Genomic DNA, 18,613 nt, shown 5'->3' on the forward strand with positions numbered 1-18,613 from the left:
TAGTGAATCAATTGAGTTCAACGGTAAACCCCAGGATCTTGATAGTTGGGCATTCAGTGATTCTAACATCATTCAAAGTCAAGGGGTGGTGGTTAGGTTCTTTTATTGGAGATGGTTATTGCTGACATTTGTGTGGTGTGAATGTTACTTGCCACTTGATAGCCCAAGGCTGGATATTGTTGAGATCTTGTTGCATTTGAACACTGACTGCTTCAGTATCTGAGGAGTCATGAATGGTGTTGAACATTGTGCAATTATCAGCAAACATCCCCACTTCTGACTTGTGATGGAGGAAAGATCATCAAAGCAGATAAAGATGGTTGGCGTAGGACACTACCCTGAAGAACTTCTGCAGAGAAGTCCTGGAGCTGAAATGACTGAGATCCAACAACTGCAAACATCTTTCTGTGTTCTCGGTGTGACTCCAACCAGGGTGAGTTTATTTCTTGATTTCCATTGATTCCAGTTTTGCTGGGGATTTTTGATGCCACACTCAGTCAAATGTGGCCTTGATATCAAGGGCTGTCACACTCACTTCACCTCTGGAATTCCGGTCCTTTGTCCATATATGGACCAAGGCTATAATGAGGTCAGGAGATGAGTGGCTCTGGCAGAACCTAAACTGGGTTTCATTGCGCAGGTATTGCTGAGCAGGTGCTGGTTAATGACATCTTCCATCAATTTACTGATGATTGAGAGTAGACTGATGAGGCAGTAATTGGTGGGGTTGGATTGCTTTTGGTTGCTTTTTGTGTACGGGACATACCTGAACAATTTTCCATATTGTCTTGTAGATGTCAGTGTTGCAATTGTGCTGGAAGAGCTTGGCTAGAGGACCAGCAAGTTTTGGAGTACTAATCTTCAGTACTGTTGCCAGAATGTTGTCGGGGCCCATAACATTTATAGTATCCAGTATACTCAATTGTTTCTTGGTTTTATGTGGAGTGAATCGAGCTGACTAACGACTTGCGTTCTGTGATGCTGGGGACCACTGGAGATTGATCGTCCACTCAGCATTTCTGGCTGCACAATGTTGCGAATGCATCAGTATTTTGCATGAACATGCTGGGCACATCCATCATTGAGGATGGCAATATTTGTGGGGCTTCCTCCAGTGAGTTGTTTAATTGTTCATAGCATGCATGACTGAACATGGCAGGAGTGCACAGCTTAGATCTGATCCGTTGGTTGTGGGATCATTTAGTTCTGTATAACACTTGCTCCTTATGTTGTTTGGCATGCAAGTAGTCCAGTTGCCAGCTTCATCAGATTGACCCTTCATTTTTAGGTATGCCTGGTGCTGCTCCTGGCATATCTACATGCACTCCATTGAACTAGGGTTGATACCCTGGCTTGATGGTAGTGGTTGAGTGGGGGATGTGCTGGGCCTTGAGGTTATAGATTGTGCTGGAATGCAATTCTTCTACTATTGAGGGGGCCCACAGACCGTCATGGATGCAGTCTTGAGTTGCTAGATTTGCTCAAATCTATCCCATTTAGCGCAGTGATTGTGCCACACAACACAATGGAGGGCATTCTCGAAGAGTAGGTGGGATTACTTCTCCACGAGGACTCTGCTGGTCACTCTTACAGAAATGGTCATGGCTGCTGCCGAGCATCTGTCAGTGGTGGGCATTGAAATCCCCACCCAGAGCACATTTTGTGTCCTCACAATTGTCAGTCCTTCCTCCAAGTGTTGCTCAATGTGGAAGAGTCCTGATTCTTCAAAGGAGGGAGGAGGTGGTAATCAGCAGGAGATTTCCTTGCCAGTGTTTAACCTGATGCCACAAGATTTCATGAGGTCCAGAGTCAATTTTGAAGACTCCCAGGGCAACTTGCTTCTGACTGTTTGCTGTGTGACCACTGCTGGTGGGTTTGTTCAGCTGGCGGGACAGGACATGCCCAGAGACTTTGGTGGTGGTGCCTGGGACATTGTAAGGTATATTTGCATGAGTACGACTGTCAGGCTATTGCTTGACTAGTCTGCATGACAGCTCCCCCAATTTTGGCACTAGCTCTCAGCTATTAGTAAGGAGGATTTTACAAGGACAAAAGGGCTGTTTCTGTCGTTGCTGTTTCCGGTGCTGAGGTCGATGCCAGGTGGTTGGTCGGATTTCATTTCTTTAAGACTTCGAAGTGATTGTTACAACTAAGTGGCTTGCTGGGCCATTTCTGAGGGCAGTTGACAGTCAACCACATTGCTGTGGGTCTGGAGTCACATGTAGGCCAGACCAGGTAAGGATGACAGATTGCCTTTTCTTTATTCATTTCCTTTACTCATTCACAGGATGAGGCTATCGCTGGCTAGGCCAGTATTTATTGCCCATCCCTAAGTGCCCACAGGGCTGTTAAGAGTCAACCACATTGCTGCGGGTCTGGAGTCACATGTAGGCCAGACCAGGTAAGGTCGCAATTTCCTTCCAGAATTCGAACCCGGGTACCCAGAATGTTAGTAATAACAGTCCAGCACTGATACTGCTAGGCCATCGCATCCCCCTGAAGGACATTAGTGAACCAGTTGGATTTTTCCTGAAAATCAACAATTGAATCAGTAGATTCCAGATATTTTTATTGAATTTAAATTTCACCATCTGTTGTGGCAGGATTCAAACCTGGGTGCCCTGAAAATTAACTGAATTTCTGAATTAATAGTTCAGCAACAATACTACTTGGCTATTGCTTCTCTGTACTATGGACTCGTCCGATATTCTTAAGAAGAGCCATTTGGTTCCCTAGTGTTCTTTAGAGAAGGTAATTTGTCATCCTTACCTGCTGTGGACTACATTTGTCTCTATATCCACGATTATGTGGTTAACTGCTCTCTGAAAAGGCCTCTACGAGTCTCTCAGTTCAAGGGGCAACAAATGCTGGCTCAGCCACTGATGGCCACTCCCATGAACAAATATTACCATGATACTTTTTTAAAAAAGTGTCACCACACAGGTGGTGAGTAGGAAAGCATTATGGGAGAGAGAAAAGTTAGGTTGATTGAGATTTGACTGAAAGCTAATATTGGGGATGGCAATTGTAGTTTCAGATTCCCAACACATTAAGAGCACATTTGGAGATGAGGACAAGTGTAGAGTTGTGATTATCTGTGCTTCACCTGTGGAGGCATCCTTATTTGTGTATGAAATCAGTGGAGGGACAGCTAAACTATTGTGTGTGAAGCTGAGTATTGACTGGTGAAAAATCTACACTGGATGTCAAATTGCAAGAGCAACGGTTAGTCCAACATGTACCCAGAGAGAATATTGTACATAAATGGACAAAGCAAAAGACAGAAAACAAGCACTAAAGGCAGAAATTCAGCTGAAAGCGCATATATTCTTGCCATACTACTAGAGCATTCAACTGCTGCATGTTCTGGTTGTACCTCAAATATAGAATATGATGGATAAGTACCCCAGGACACACAGCATTGTGCAAGGTGCTACACAAAAGCAAGCAGTTGCTGTTGATGGTAAGTTAGTCTGTTTTGAGCCTACCCACTGGGGGAAAAAACCTGCTTCGCAACCCACTATCCTTGCAGTTCGTAAGCTATTTGGTACTCGTACTATTATCTGCAGGAAGGTTCATTCTTCGCACCCTGAATCCTGTTACTAAATCTATGACAATCCTTCCATAAGACATACTCAAAATGACAATTTATCAACTCCTCCTAGAATTTGGAAGACTCACACGGTTTGACATTTCATTGGAAACCTATTCTAACCAGACAATCGCATGTCATGTTATGAATGACCTCCTGACAACATAGTTACGATAACATGTAACTACTTGCTGTCACATGTTGGGACCATTCTTGGGCTGTCACCTTTTTAGGGTTATGTCAATGGAAGTCGATGAAAGGTTTTCTCCTGTTTAGCATGTAGGGTAATGACCCAGCCTGGGAAAGCAGTGAATACTTAGAAAGGCATAGACGATTCAATTACAATCTCCATTAATTGTAAAAAAAAACTGGTCATGCCTGACTAATTGAATTTTTTGAACAAATCAATGTCCTCATTTTAACAGGGAAGGGCTGTTTTTGTTTGTACTTGCATAATCATATTACTTAACATGAGATGACGTTCTTTTTTTCATGTGATTAAATGTATCAAAAATACAGTAGGTAGTATGTCCGCACCTTCTCATTATTCTGAGTTTGATTTGGGCAAACTGTTAAGAAAATGTAGTGTCACTAGTACATTGTAGGATACAGTCTCACAGTACAATAGCATTCATGCCAGGAAGTCTCACTTAGCACTAACACTGCAGTGGCAATATACAGTGATTGATCCAATGTCAGTGAATCAGCTTGGAACTGACACTTGCAACCTCACTTTCAACTCATTTTAAGTCCCAAGTTTCACATTGGTGCCAAGCTGTTTCAGATTTACATCAACACTAATTTCATGGGGTTTGATTTCAGAGTTAAAAATTCTGTGTATCTTGTTCAGAAATGAATTTGTGTTTCATGTACAACCATACAGAACAATCAAGCAACCATAAAACTGTTGTTTCAATATTGTGTGCATTTTTCAAGATAAAATGAGTCATAAAAATGAACTTTGAGTCTCTATATTCCTCCTCAATGATGTTTAAGATTACTGTTGCAAAACATCTCCAAATTGTGTTTGGTATAAAGACTATTGATGATAAGGGACATCAGTGAAATGCGGGATAACAAGGTGTAGAGCTGGATGAACACAGCAGGTCAAGCAGCATCAGAGGAGCAGGAAAGCTGACGTTTCGGGCCTACTTAGATATATTGGAATCGATGCTGTGCACAGTTAAAAGGCATTAGGATTTTTTAAAATCATATGTATCTAATTATTACTTGAGTGGATTGTATATCTCTCTTACCAAACCCATGCTATTCCTTTTCTGCAGACATTAGTTTGCAGCAGTTGCTTTCTGATGCTTTGTGCAAATGGCTATTACTCATGTGTGAAGCTCGAAGAGGAGTACCAGCAGGCTATCTGACTGTGAAGGAAATCACATATCCAGTTGAGATTAGTGTATGTAAATTGCAAGTAGAAAGCAGCCAATTTTCCTTTCACTAATCTGAATATGCTGCATCTAATTAAATCGCAATTGGTTTGTCATCCTTGAACCAAGGAGTGAGGCTGAGAAGTTATCTGATCTAGATTAACTTCAGTGATGACCATTTAATTGGCACATCCTCAAGACGATGATGGCCATTTTGTATTTCACAGCTTAATTATTGCAAGGAAACTGGAGGGCTATAAAGTAACTTTGTCATAAATTTATTTTTGGCATGATGTTGGTTTATGAAATGTGGAGAATTTCGGTCAATGTTTTGAATGCTTCTATCTGTTCTATTTTTGCAAGTACAATGCAGCTATAAGGTAATCTTAAACATGCTTTTGGAACTGGATTTGTTTAGAGACTAGGTTATGTTCACATGCTTTCATACAAAAACTCCTGATGTAGCAGACGAGCTGTGCAGAACTTGACTGAGTCGTTTTCATAGAATTTTACCATCTTGTTACTGGGAACAAAATCATGGAAGAATTCTCAAAAGGATTGACAAAAAGAATTTCAAGCAAAGCAGCAATAAAAGTTAAGGTAAAAGCTGAATTTGGTATATTAGGCAGTTGAGTCACTTAATGTTTCAAGAAGATCCGATGCTCAGTGCTGTCCTCTGCTGTTAGCTATTCCTAGTCGACATGGTAATAATGATAGTAGTGTTGACTTCAAAGTGCCTGGTTCACAAAGGGAAGTAATACACAGAATGTGACTTCTGAATGACCTGACTGAAAATACACTTATAAAGATATCAGTAATGCTTGAATTGAGCTCTCTACGTTGCTCCCCCAGCTGAATAGTCCACCCGCAGTTGTGCAAAGATCAAACATGGGCTTTTTCATTGGAATAGAGAGTCTTGAGGAAGACCTGCTGAAAAATTTAGGAATTACATGTGCTTTTAGTAGATTCATAGTGAAATATTCTTTCCATTTGTTGGTCAATAAGTAAGAAGGAGTTGAAATTAGACACTAGAACTAACAGAAGGACAGAATTTATTTATTCTTAGAATTTGTGTTTCACTATTTGGTCTCCATTTCTCAGCTGTATCTAGCTGCCCTTTGAGAAGGTGACTGTGATGCATTTAGTGAATTGAAGGTAGATGCTCGTTATATTTTAGGGAGGGGTCTTTAGAATCTTGATCAATTATTGATAAAAGATTCAGAATGACTATTATGTTATTCAAAAGGAATTTTGCAACTGAAATTTGTGAAGGTGTCAGAGGGAAATGGAATATAAAATGTTATCATTTGATGGCCAATATAATAAATGCATGAGCCAGTGCTTTTTGTTCTGTAATGTCTGATTTCTTTTCTCAGTATTTTGACATCTTGACTAATGTTTCATTTTTTCATTGTTTTAGCGGAACCATTGCCTTTAATGGACTTGTGTCGAAGATCCATTCGCCTTTCTCTTGGCAAGGAACGACTGCATGAAATAGAGACCCTACCCATGCCTGTTTCTCTGAAGAATTATTTGCAGTACCAGTGATGAATAAACTTGGACTAAGCTGGAAAATCAAAGCAAAGCAATGGAAAGCTGTAGTTTACATCATATTTTAATCTGTGGAGGATTCACAGTTGTTTGAAATATCATATGACTTCCAAATAGACAATGCTTAGATAGGAATTAGAGGGGAACCTGTCATATGAATTAAGAGGATTATTTGCAACCAGTGTTAAAAGTATTCCTATTTTAGCAGTAAAGCAGTATCTCATTATGAAATCTTCGTAATCCTAGAAACCGCTTTATATACATTTGTAATTTTAGCCTGTTGTCCCTACAAAATCTACATTGTTCAAATACATCCTGTAATGTTCAGCAGGTTGTAGCTTGAGGATAATGCCTTGTAATTGTTTAGTATTTCCTCCTGTTTAAAACTGAACATGCAGGTGGAAGAAATTCTTGATGCTAGTAATCACCCTTTGGGCCTGTTTACGGTAGTTGTTTTTAAATACAGAGGTATTGGCTTGTATACTCATACTGTGCTATTAATTCTAGCATGAATGTTGTATTAGGCTGTTTGAGATCTGGCTTGTAACAGATGATGAAAACAATATGCCTTGAAGCCAGTATGCACGAGCTTCTACTTATTGCAAAATTTCCTGTGAAGTTCTGCATGAATTTTTAAAAGAAACTACTGAGAGATTACACAATATTCACTCATACAAAGCTCAAGTCAGTTTTTTTTATTTTGAACAAGATTTTGCAAGAAACGGTTTTGCATCATTCAGCTGAAAAACTTTGTTCACCTCAATGTACTAGTATGTGTGTGGAAGAGTTTTATCTGTGCAGAGAACATATTATAACTCTGCTCCATACCAGTCACTTCACTGGTGTACTACAGACATTTTCACTTCTGCATAGGTCAGATCATTTTAAGATGCTGCTTAATTTTCTGTTTTAAAGTTACCAATTTATTTAGTTTTTAAACTGGAAATTGTTGCAGCTGCAGGGTGTCGAATGTAAGGACGGTGCTGCCTTCAGAGTTTTAAATGTGAATTAACTGAATGAAGAAGTTTCTAATAAAGTTTACTGTTCAAATTAGGATCAATTATTTCTAATTCATGTTTTCTGGATTAAGTGGGTGTACATACATCAACACTGTTAGTAAGAAAGCAATTTAATTCCATACTGTACTGTATAATGGTTAAGTAAGGTCATTCTGCCCAACTTCACTCGTCTGCATAGGAAAACCTATAGACGCCTATCCGACTCCAACATCTGACTATTTCTTGAATGACTCCAAGATTATCTCCTTTGCCACTAACCTGGATCTTCACTACAATTATTGACCAGTCTCCTTGTAATGAAAACTTTGTTTAGATACCTTCATAGCCTCCCTCTCGCTCTGTCAGCTACTTCAGCCCTGCAATCTCCACAATTCTCCATTCAATCTGATACTAGGCTCGTCTACATCCCTTCGTTCGCTATCGCTTGCGGTTGTGTTTAGATAAGGCTTCTGCTGTGAAATATGTTCACTAAATCCAGTAAATGGCTCTTACCTTTGCACAAGAAGATGAATGGTGAATAACTGGTAAGTTATTCTCCATATTCTAAATAGAAACACAGAAGATAGGAGCAGGAGGAGCCATTCGGCCCTTTGAGCCTGCTTGGCCATTCTTCACGATCATGGGTGATCGTCCAACTCAATAGCCTAATCCTGCTTTCTTCCCATAACGTTTGATCCCATTCAGTAAAAAGCTCTGAAAGTTACGAAATGTAGCTCAGCTTGGCCAAATGTGAAACAATTCCTGTGGTATGTGGATAGTCATAGATGTACCATCTGTCCTAAGATGAATGAGCTGCAGGAAGTGTCATCGGTTGCACAAATTTAAGCTCTGGGCTTTGACTCCAGTTGTTGCTCATGTACCAATGTTGTCTACCTATGAAACAGAAATATATGGATAGCACATTTACAAAGGCAGTCACACTGTAGATTAGGAGGGAACAGGCAGTCTAAGACAACCAGGCAAGTAGTACAAGAGTTCTGAGTCCATCTTGCTTGTTCGTTAGTATTCCATTTTGGAAACAGGCGAGGGTGATAGTTCATCAGAGGAGTACTGCCAGAGTCAAGTCTGGTGACAGCTTTACAGGACGGGACAAAGATGATTAGAAAAGCAACAGTGATAAAGGCTTCCACAGTCAGGGAGTCAAACAGATATTGTCTGCAGCAATAAGTCTGATTGCAGGATGGTGCGTTATTGAATAACAGCAAGACCTCCTGGGGGAGAATGAATGGCCAAAGTTCACAGTCTACGTTGGACATGACAAAATAGGCAGGAAGAGAGATGAGATCCTGAAAGCGCAGATTTTGGGAAGTCGGGAAGGAGTTTTAAAAACAGGACCACAAAAACAGTAACCTCAAGATTACTCCCAGTGCTACATGTTAGTGAGCATAGGAATAGGAAGATTAATTGATTGGGATTGGCATTGGCGTAGAAGGGAATCCATCACATTTGAGGCATTGGGTCCAGTTTTCGGGCAAGTGGGATCTATACACCTTAACAAGGGAATATCTGTATAGGGAGATTTGCTAATACTATTGGGGAAAGTTTTTAAACTACTTTAGTAGGGAGACAGGAACCAGGGAGGTAGCTCACATCGGAAGAAAGTAAACCTAACTGGAAATAGAAATTTGGCAAGTAAAATTAGAAGGCAGATGAAATAAAGGTAAACATCAACTAAGCTTAGAAGGGAATGATACCAAAATGACACAGCTAAGGGCATTCTTTCTGAATGAATGCAGTATTTTCACTAAGATAGATAACATACAGGCACAGATGGAGCTAAATATGTATGATATAATTGCCATTAGGGATATGTGGCTGAAGGTGACTGAGTATTTGGTATTTAAGATAGACAAGCAAAAAAAAAATTAGCATTATGCTGATAATATGGGGTGGGGTCCGTACATTGCTAAATTAGGATCTTGGACCTGAAGAACGAAAAATGGAATCTGTTCTCGGTGGAGCTAAGAAACAGCAAGAGGCAGCAAACATTAGTAGGAGTTATTCCCAGGCCACAAAACAGGAGTTGCAGGTAGGCATGGTATTAAAGAGCAGATTAGAAAAGCACATAGCATGGATAATATAATCCTCATTGGTAACTTCAGTCTGGATTTCAACTGAATTCTTGTTTCCTCTCTATAAATAGTTCTCTCCTCTTTGATTTTCTCTCTTCACCATTCTTTGCTTCCCTCATGCACTACAACTCCACAGCAGCCATCCAGGAGTCTATAGCAGTTTCACTCAGCTCATCATTCACTAGGTTGTATACTTTCTCCCAATAATATCAATGACTTTGGTATATACCAGTCAGTCTTTACTAGTACGGTTTGTGCCTATGTATGATGACATCATTCAGTCACTTTGTCAGTGACCCCGATCATTCATTCCACCTCTACCTCCTGTCGTTTGCAACTTTAGTTCTCTCGGTGAGTATAAAAGTACCTCTGACAGTTCATTCAGAGATTCAATCAGTCTCATTACCCCACTCTTTTGATTCAATTGGCTCTTAATTTTGTTTACCCAATTCAAGTATATATCCAGTTTCCTTTCGGAAGTTATGATTGAATCTGCCTCCACTATTCCCCTCAGGTAATCAAAATTTTCACTACTGGAACTTCTTACACAGCTAGTTCTGGGCATGTATCCATTCATGACTTTGCTCAAATAAAGGATGACAAACCTAAATTCGGAAAGCACAATTTTTTTTTTTGAACATGTTGTATGATCAAACCTGGAATTTCTCTATCAGAGTTAGCAACCCTATTAGGCTGCTATCCATTTTTTTTGAAAGCTTATGCTCTTGTGAGCCCTTTGAAATGACCTTGCGACATTGAAAATACTTCATAAAAGCAAATTGTTGGTTCTAGACTTTTTTTTGTCAGTTTAAATGTTAATTGTGTGGAGATTTAAGACCACTTCTAAAGCGACCACAACAAAAAATCTTTTAGATTTTAATGCTTCCATAAATTGATTTTTGCCTGTCTCAGTCAGACAATAGTATATTCATTGATGAAGATACAGCAGAGAAATTTAGAGGTCTATAAAACTCAATTAATTAAGCACTTTAGTAGTTAAAGGTATGTATCATTTACTTTAGATATCTCAACAACAGTCCTTTCCGAGCCAGAGTTCTGTAACTAACCCCAAACATTATTACCCGGGAGAGTTGGCAGCTGGCCAGGCTGGAATTCTTCTCGACATCTTTATCACACCTCCTGCCAATTTCTTTTTGCAGTAGTGAATGTCCGGAGTCCTGCTAAAATTGGGGATTTCTGCGCTGCTTTTTATATAGTTCACACCTGCCAAGTTGGCATTACGATTTCCTTATTTGGAATTGCTTGTGAAAATTGTCCAAATTATATGGTTTTACTATACATAGCTAGCAATCCCCGAGCAAGTCAACACCCTCACCCACAACCCGAGCTACGGATCTCTGCCAAAACTTTAAATAGCTAGCAACCATCAAATTCCTTTGGTTTATGTAAATTTTTCTCCGCTTTATGGTCTTAACCGGAACATGGCCTTCACAGCAGCTGGAATGTCATTCTGTTCATTCTTGCTAACTGCAGCTGGAACTTGTGCATGGTAACCTATTTACCTTAGAGAACCACTTTCCCAATGTTTTCTGTCCATTCTAGTCAACTGTAAAATCTCATCGCTCCCCATATCTTTGGCCTTATTCAACATTAACATGCAAAGCTTAAATGATTTATATAGCTTGCCTCCAAAATTAAATACATTCTATATGTACATATACAGTAGAGTTCAAAGCATTACTATACTTCCATTTCTCTGATCTATGCATGCTCCAAATTACGAATAAATATTGAGACCACTTCCATATTTATTGCAAATTTATTAAGTGATTTGTAATTGACCAGAAAATAATGTGTACACACGTAGGATACTGCTTGAGTGTCTGCAAAACAAAAATTTAGTCAAAGCCATTAAAATAAACAGATCAAATTAGTTCCTGTTATCATTTTTCATTAATCCAATATTTGCAGAAATTTTTCTCCAACCTTCTTGCACTCAACCGTACGGTTTGGGCACACTTTCTCAGGTTATAGTAGCTAGGCAGTGAACAAAGCAACTGGTCATTCCTTAAATATAACATTAAGCAGATGGTGATGATATTTAACTATGGAAGCCATTAGGTTATCCAGTCCCACAGCCTGTCTGCGCATGTACAAGTTCACCCACTCAGTTGGGAGCAGGAGTTCTGGTTGACTATCTTCAGGACATTTAGATTTTATGAAGTTTCGATCAGATCTGGGCATTCGTATGATGCTGGATTGGGTACTACCTTACTTTCTAATCAACATTTTTAGAGATGTTACCTCACACTTGTAGAGTAGGTGGGACTTGAATCCAGGCCTTCTGTTTCAGAGGTGGGGACACACCACTGTGCCACAAGGAGCAACAGAGGATGGTGTCACTGCAGTGACTACCAATCGACAATGGCAGATGTCCTGCTCAACCAGAAGGGGACAGGTGTTTTTCCTTGTCATTTCTGATCAGGATAGGGATGTCTTCAGTTCCCTGTAGTTGAATGAAACCTTTCTGGTTCCCTCCTCTCTTTCCAGTTCCCTTGTTGTGCTCAGACCTGTTTGGGCACAGCAGCCAGGGTCTCATCAAGCCTTTTCCCAGCTAATTACCTCTGTCTCATTTTTCTCTTTTTGTGGGCTTTGTATTTCATCTTCAGCATCTTTTATTCAAAGGCTCATTCTCCTTCTCCCTCTCTTTTCTCACTCTTTCTTGAGGCTTTCCTCTCTTTGTAAAAACAAACAATGAAGTAGAATTTTGAAACAATTTATGACCTCTCATGTTGTGTGAGCATGGTATTATGCTTTCACAAAGAGGACCTCAGTATCCACACAGGCACAGACCTTATACCCTCAGTTTTAGTGTTATTCTTTCTTCCAAAGTGCCCTTTAACCACAATGGTAGCGCTGTCTGCTGGACTTCAAGATTCAGAGCAAATTCCAATTGTTCAAAGCGGCTACAGGAATGTAAACATTAAATTGTGTAGGTTCCTCCCTTTCTCAAAGCATGCAGAACTTCTCCTATTTATTGAAACTGATTGCCACTTCTCATTTTGGCATTTTATCATGAGCATCACTGTGAGACCTGTGTGATTGACCAAGATATGGCACTGAACCTCAATAATCAGGGGGGTGGAAAATGGATAAAATGAGGATTCATATCTTGCTTATCCTTCAGTGCCTATTTGAAATTTCAGACCAGCTGTGTTTCTTTTCCCTCTACTCTTTCCATGTTGTTGAGTAACATAGCTTTGAGGAATATTCCTGGCTAATCACAAGATAAAGACCCACGTTGAGTTACACAGAAGATTTGGATGTAAAATACTAAATGCATGAAAAAGTAGATGAAAATACTTCCTTCGATGAGAATTCTTACCAGTAAAGTGTACAAGGAGAAATCACCTTTAAACTTAAGTGCATTTGCTGTTTATAATGTAAAAACACTTAACATCAGTTTCATGAAGCTATCAGAACAATTGTCAAAGTACATTTGAGTTACATTAATCCATTTTACATCCTAGATAAAGTGAATAAATAAGACTTTGTGATAACAAGGTGTAGAGCTGGATGAACGCAGCAGGCCAAGCAGCATCAGAGGAGCAGGAAGGCTGACGTTTCAGGCCTAGACCCTTCTTCAGAAATGGACTTTGTGTTCTTTTGCTTTCATTGTTGCAGAAAATGTACGTAAGAGTGAATGAGTTCAATGATGTAGCAATGCATTAATTCAAATGCTACACCATAACTAAGCCATTTTTACTATGCTATTAATTGTGGAACAGTCACTCAGTAGCTAGCATTGTGACGCACATCTTTTTCTCAATTCAAGATTAAAGTTTGTTTCTCTTTGCTCTAGACCATTTTTAGGTACATTTTGCAAGTTCTGCTGCATGATTCTCATGGGTATTAAAAAACAACAAGGATATTTAAATGTTGAGTTACAATATGCAGCAGTAGCCAAAATGTCAAGATCCATGTATATTTCTACTGTATATTTTTTAATATTTCCTTCAGTAATACAGATGTTACAGTCTTCTTCCCCAGTCTGTTCTTTTATACCTAACTCTCTGAAGCTTCTTGCCTCTATTATCAATGCCAGTTTAAGGAATTGAGATGGATAAACTTTATGGAATATGGAAGTGTACTTTCCCCATCTCTTCTCAGAAGGTAGCCTATTGTTCAGTTACAATTTTTCTCACCAACCTCTGCACAGTATATCCTGCCCAGTTCTGTTCTTGCCCCATTGAAGTGAGCTCTCCATCAGTTGCTTCTTCCTATTCTGATTGAACATTGTCATTCTCCACTATTATGCTAAATCCTACAATACAATGTTCACTGACTCCTAAATGTTCCTCCAATGCCTCTTGCTCCAATGGCCCACCTGATTTCCAAGAACCAGGTCATACTTTACATCCTTTCTTATTGAACTGGACGCACGCTGCTGTTGGGAATTGTTCTGAACACAATTGACGAGCAATTGCCCCTCGCTGCCCTTACATTTCCAGTATCCCAAACTACATATATGTAATCAAAATCCCACCATTATATAAATACTCTGTACTATTGGCAACTCTCTATAAATTTCCCTTAAGATTCATTCCACTATATCCTTCCTTCCTTGATGGTCAACATGACACCAAGCAAATTAATTGCATCCTTTTTGTTCAAATTGAATTGGTCTTTGAACATTCTGATACATCCATTTACTCCAGCACTGAATGGTCTCCTTAGCTAATACTCTACCTCTCCTTGATTCCTTCCTTTTCTATCTTTTCTCACCACATTGTTCCAAGGAATGTTGAACACCCAGTCTTAGTCCTCTTTGAGCCAGGTCTCTGTTAATGCCACCATATCATATTTGACAGGACAATCTATACCTGAATCTCCCCAGCATGTATTCACATAAATGCATAGCAACTCTGATTTCATCTCCACTATCTTCTCCCTTTCTATTCTCTATGGCAGTGCTGTCTGTTTCTCCAAGCATTTTGTGAACTCTGGTATTCTTCTCTAATATTCTCTCTTGGTTCCCACACCACTGCCAAGTTAGTTTAAAGCCCTCCCAATATGACCAGCAAAACACCCCACAAGGAACTCACCTTATACAGTTACCATCTTCCTCAGAACTAGTTCCAGTGTCCTAGGAATTTAAAGTTGCCTCTCCTGCACCAACTTTCCAGCCGCATGTTCATCTTCTTTATTCTCCTCTTTCCATACTCTCATAGCACTGGGAGTAATCCAGAGATTACTACATTAGAGAACGTAGTTGCTCATTTTCAATTTGGCTGTCTAAATTCTGATTGCATGACTGTATATCTCCCTTCTTATCTAAGTCATTCGTAATAATGAGGATTGTGAGCTCCAGCCACACAATATTGGGGACTGATGTAGAGGCCGCCCTCCCCCAGAAGAATGTCCTGCAGCCAATCTGTAACATCCTTAATGCTGGCACGAGGGAGGAAGCATATGATCTTGGAATCACACCTATGGACACAGAAACGCCCGTTTGTTCCCCTAACCAATGAAGCCCTATCATCATTGTTCTTCCTTTCTCCTTCCTCCCCTCCAGTACAGTTGAGATCTTGTGGTTGATCAATTTTCTTCCCTGGTCTCCTGAAGAACCTAGTGTCGTCAAGGACACACTCTAGGTGAGAGCTGAAATAGTGAATGTTTTTAAGGCTGTTAATAAGTGACTCTTCAGATTTAATAACATGATGTGGAGATGCTAGTGTTGGACTGGGGTCGACAATGGTCAAAAATCACACGACACCAGGTTGTAGTCCAATGGGTTTATTTGAAAACACAAGCTTTTCGACAGATTAATTTACAGGTTATTTTTTAAAAAAATAATAGAAGCAGAGGCAGATATTGATGTGCTGGCTTAGCAGCATTACTTGATTATGATGACGCCTTACTGGTGATACAGGTCACTGAGAATCGCTATGCTATTTTCAAATGCTGCAGCTCAGCCATAGTAATATAGTGACATGAATTTTATTCCACTTTGTTGTTTTTAACCTCTTATTATTAAACCTCATCAAATGTAAGCAGTAGGGAATACAGGATAAGTTGAATATTATATTTCATCGAAAAATGTTGCAGTGAGCATTTATTTTACATGAAACATGGGAAATTATCTCCTTTGTTGAAAGTAATCAGAAGTAATTGTATCTCAGGATATCTCAGACTTTATATTGAACCCAAAAAAACTGGAGTAATTTTGTTAATGATTTGTTTATGGCACATTAGAATCAATTTATCTTGTGACTATGAGCTTCTCATTCAGCCTTCAATTGATCTGCATTTCAAGAATATGTAATCATGTTGTTGTAATGCTACTTTATTGCAAGCTTGCTCTCACAGCTTATTTTTTATTCTGTGAACAACTGACTTTATTTTTGGTTCTACCACTCAGATTTAATCAGTCATAGACCTTTCTAAGTCGTCAATAGAGCAATAATGGCTTCCTCCCTGAAGAATCTATTGTGAAATTCTGTCCTTGAAATGTTGAATATTTCTTCAAGATACTCATACACAAGTGAAACTTGCAATTTCTTTAAATGTTATTTTCTTCTTACGAATATTTCTTCCCCTCTTCTTACAGTGTTTATTATTGCTGGGGCACGTCTCCACAGGTATTGGCTGCCAGCCAGCAACTTCCCCAGAAGCCTGTTTCTGAACACACAAGTGAGTATAAAGGATGGGATTGTGCAGAGTTGTCTTACACAAGGGACCTGATTTCTTAACTATTCAAGATTTTATCCTAAATGGTAAAACTCCTTGAGCTACTGCAAAATATTGCGGACTGATGTAATAGAGATAGTTACATACTGAGAAATCTTGTGTTTGATTTTTAGATTTGGTTTTCCAGCCTTAACTCTATGAATATTTGTGCTTACTTTGAGTTTTGAGGTCAAAGATTCCATGACTGAAACAAAGAGAATGAGAGCTAAGGTTACCTATTGCAAAGAGAACTCAAATAAGCTGAGACCACAGGTGCACATAACAGGTGTGGGATGTTAATCTGCATATTGTCAATATTGTTAATTTTCCTGAGTATAGTAAGCAGAAATTGCACTATGCATGTCTGAATATTTATTGAGAGACAGAGTACTAGAGCATCAGTGCTGGTGGCTATGCTGTGGAACACTATACTTGTGTCTCCAACTGGCACTCATGAACAAATTAATGTCACTTATACACTCATTGCATTTTTTTCTGCAAAAACAACACAGCAATTTTAAAAAGTATCTAAACTGATGTATTTTTTTAAAAATACAACCTCCAGACAACTGGCTCTCTTTTGTTTCATAGGCATACTATAAATCTCATTGTTTGCTATCCTGGGTATGAATTCTACATAAGCAAGTGAGTCCAATATATCTTGCAAATGGAGTTCCATTAATCCTTTGTTAATTTATTTGATTTTAACAAGCATCATAAATAAACACGAAAAACAAAACCAAAATACTTTTGGAATCAGTCCATGCTTCTAGTGATGAATGATTGTTAATCCCTTGACTTTTTAAATGCTGAATAGATAAGAAATAAAAATTCTGGATTTTCATTCCTGAGGGGAGTGGTGGACATTCAGAAAATTCCCAGAGTTGTCTAAACAGGCCTTTCATTGTTTTTGTGTGTGTGTGTGTGTGTGTTGCGGGGGCGGGGGGGTGGCGGTTGTAGGAGTAGAGATGTACTCTGTTGTTGACCCTTGGTGCCCTAGGAAATAGGTCAGAGACACCACAGGGGCTGTTAGATGCTGAAGCAATCTGTTAAAAAGGCTATATGTTGCTGCTACAGGACATCATTACAATTATAAAGAGAAACATAATGCCCTCTATCCCTCACACCCCTCTTCCCCCACATGTTCACCTTGCCCCAACTGTGTCAACTCATGCCCCTCAGAAATGAGGATGAATAAGATGTCCATACTCAAAGTGAGCAGATATTCCATAAAGTGGATGGAAACGAATATATTGGCACAGTGGAAGCCTTTCCCACCATCTAGATTACATTTCCACAAATGACAGGACAGCATAAATTAAATCCATACTAAATATTGATGCAGGTTCAAAGGTCCTGCTATTTCACACATGGACACCTATGTACTACAGAATTGGTGAGTGAGCTCAGCTGGCTACCAGCAATTACTACATGCAATAGTTCAGAGATTCCATTACAATGTCATTTGTAATATCATCAATACAATTCCATACATCCACAGCTCAGCCTGGCTATCCAGGTATTTTATACCATGGAAACATCAGGACTAGTGATTGCAGGCCTTACCAACATGCAGAGACTTATCCTTGGTCATCATTCACACTGTGCTCAAGAAAATGACAAATACTAACACCTATAGGGAATATCTTTCTCAACCCTGTGCTTATACCTGGAAAGACATTTAACTTGGCAAGGCAGATCAGTTATGTGACCATAATTATGCAGCTGACCGATTATGTGACACAGTGTGAAGTGAATACTTACACCAATTTTGATTTGCAAGCTTCGCTTACAGCGAACCACCTTGGGATTACTATTCAGCAGATAACAAACAATCCTTCCCAGTTATTACTTGTCAATACCCCCAGGAATGTGTGTTGCTTTGATCAAAACCAGAAGAAGATGAAAGGTACCCATAACTGGCTTGCAGGCATCATATTACCAAACCCAAACACCAGGTAAAAAGATCAAGCACCATACACAATTGATGGGACATAGAATCCAGTGGAAATCTTTGGCATACGCCTAGAGCCAAAATTGTGTCAATTCAAACAACTTACATGATAATGCAACAAAACAAATGTCAGACACAACAGACTGACACAACAAGCAGAAGTGCCCAGTGACCTTATTTCTAGAAGAAAACAGTCCAAAAACAGCACCCTCATCGATAACTGGCATTATGAGAATGGAGGGTGATCTCAAACCAAGTTTACTGTAATCAAAGATAGTAGGAACTGCAGATGCTGGAGAATCCGAGACAACAAGGTGCAGGGCTGGATGAACACAGCAGGCCAAGCAGCATCA

General features: G+C 39.4%; 1 protein-coding gene across 8 annotated transcripts in view; it reads left to right on the forward strand.

Moving 5' to 3' along the window:
- The window catches only part of LOC109926975 (SPRY domain-containing SOCS box protein 1), a 193,771-nt gene extending 186,192 nt beyond the window's left edge, over positions 1–7,579 (forward strand). For all 8 annotated transcript variants that reach the window (XM_048604078.1, XM_048604077.1, XM_048604080.1 and 5 more), the window contains one exon: positions 6,395–7,579. In XM_048604078.1, coding sequence (XP_048460035.1) covers positions 6,395–6,522 — 128 coding nt within the window. In that variant the 3' untranslated portion in view covers positions 6,523–7,579. The remainder of the gene's footprint in view (positions 1–6,394) is intronic.
- Positions 7,580–18,613: the final 11,034 nt, after the last annotated feature.

This window comes from Rhincodon typus, chromosome 13 (assembly GCF_021869965.1).
Source record: "Rhincodon typus isolate 14 chromosome 13, sRhiTyp1.1, whole genome shotgun sequence".
NCBI classification, from domain to species: Eukaryota; Metazoa; Chordata; class Chondrichthyes; order Orectolobiformes; family Rhincodontidae; genus Rhincodon; species Rhincodon typus.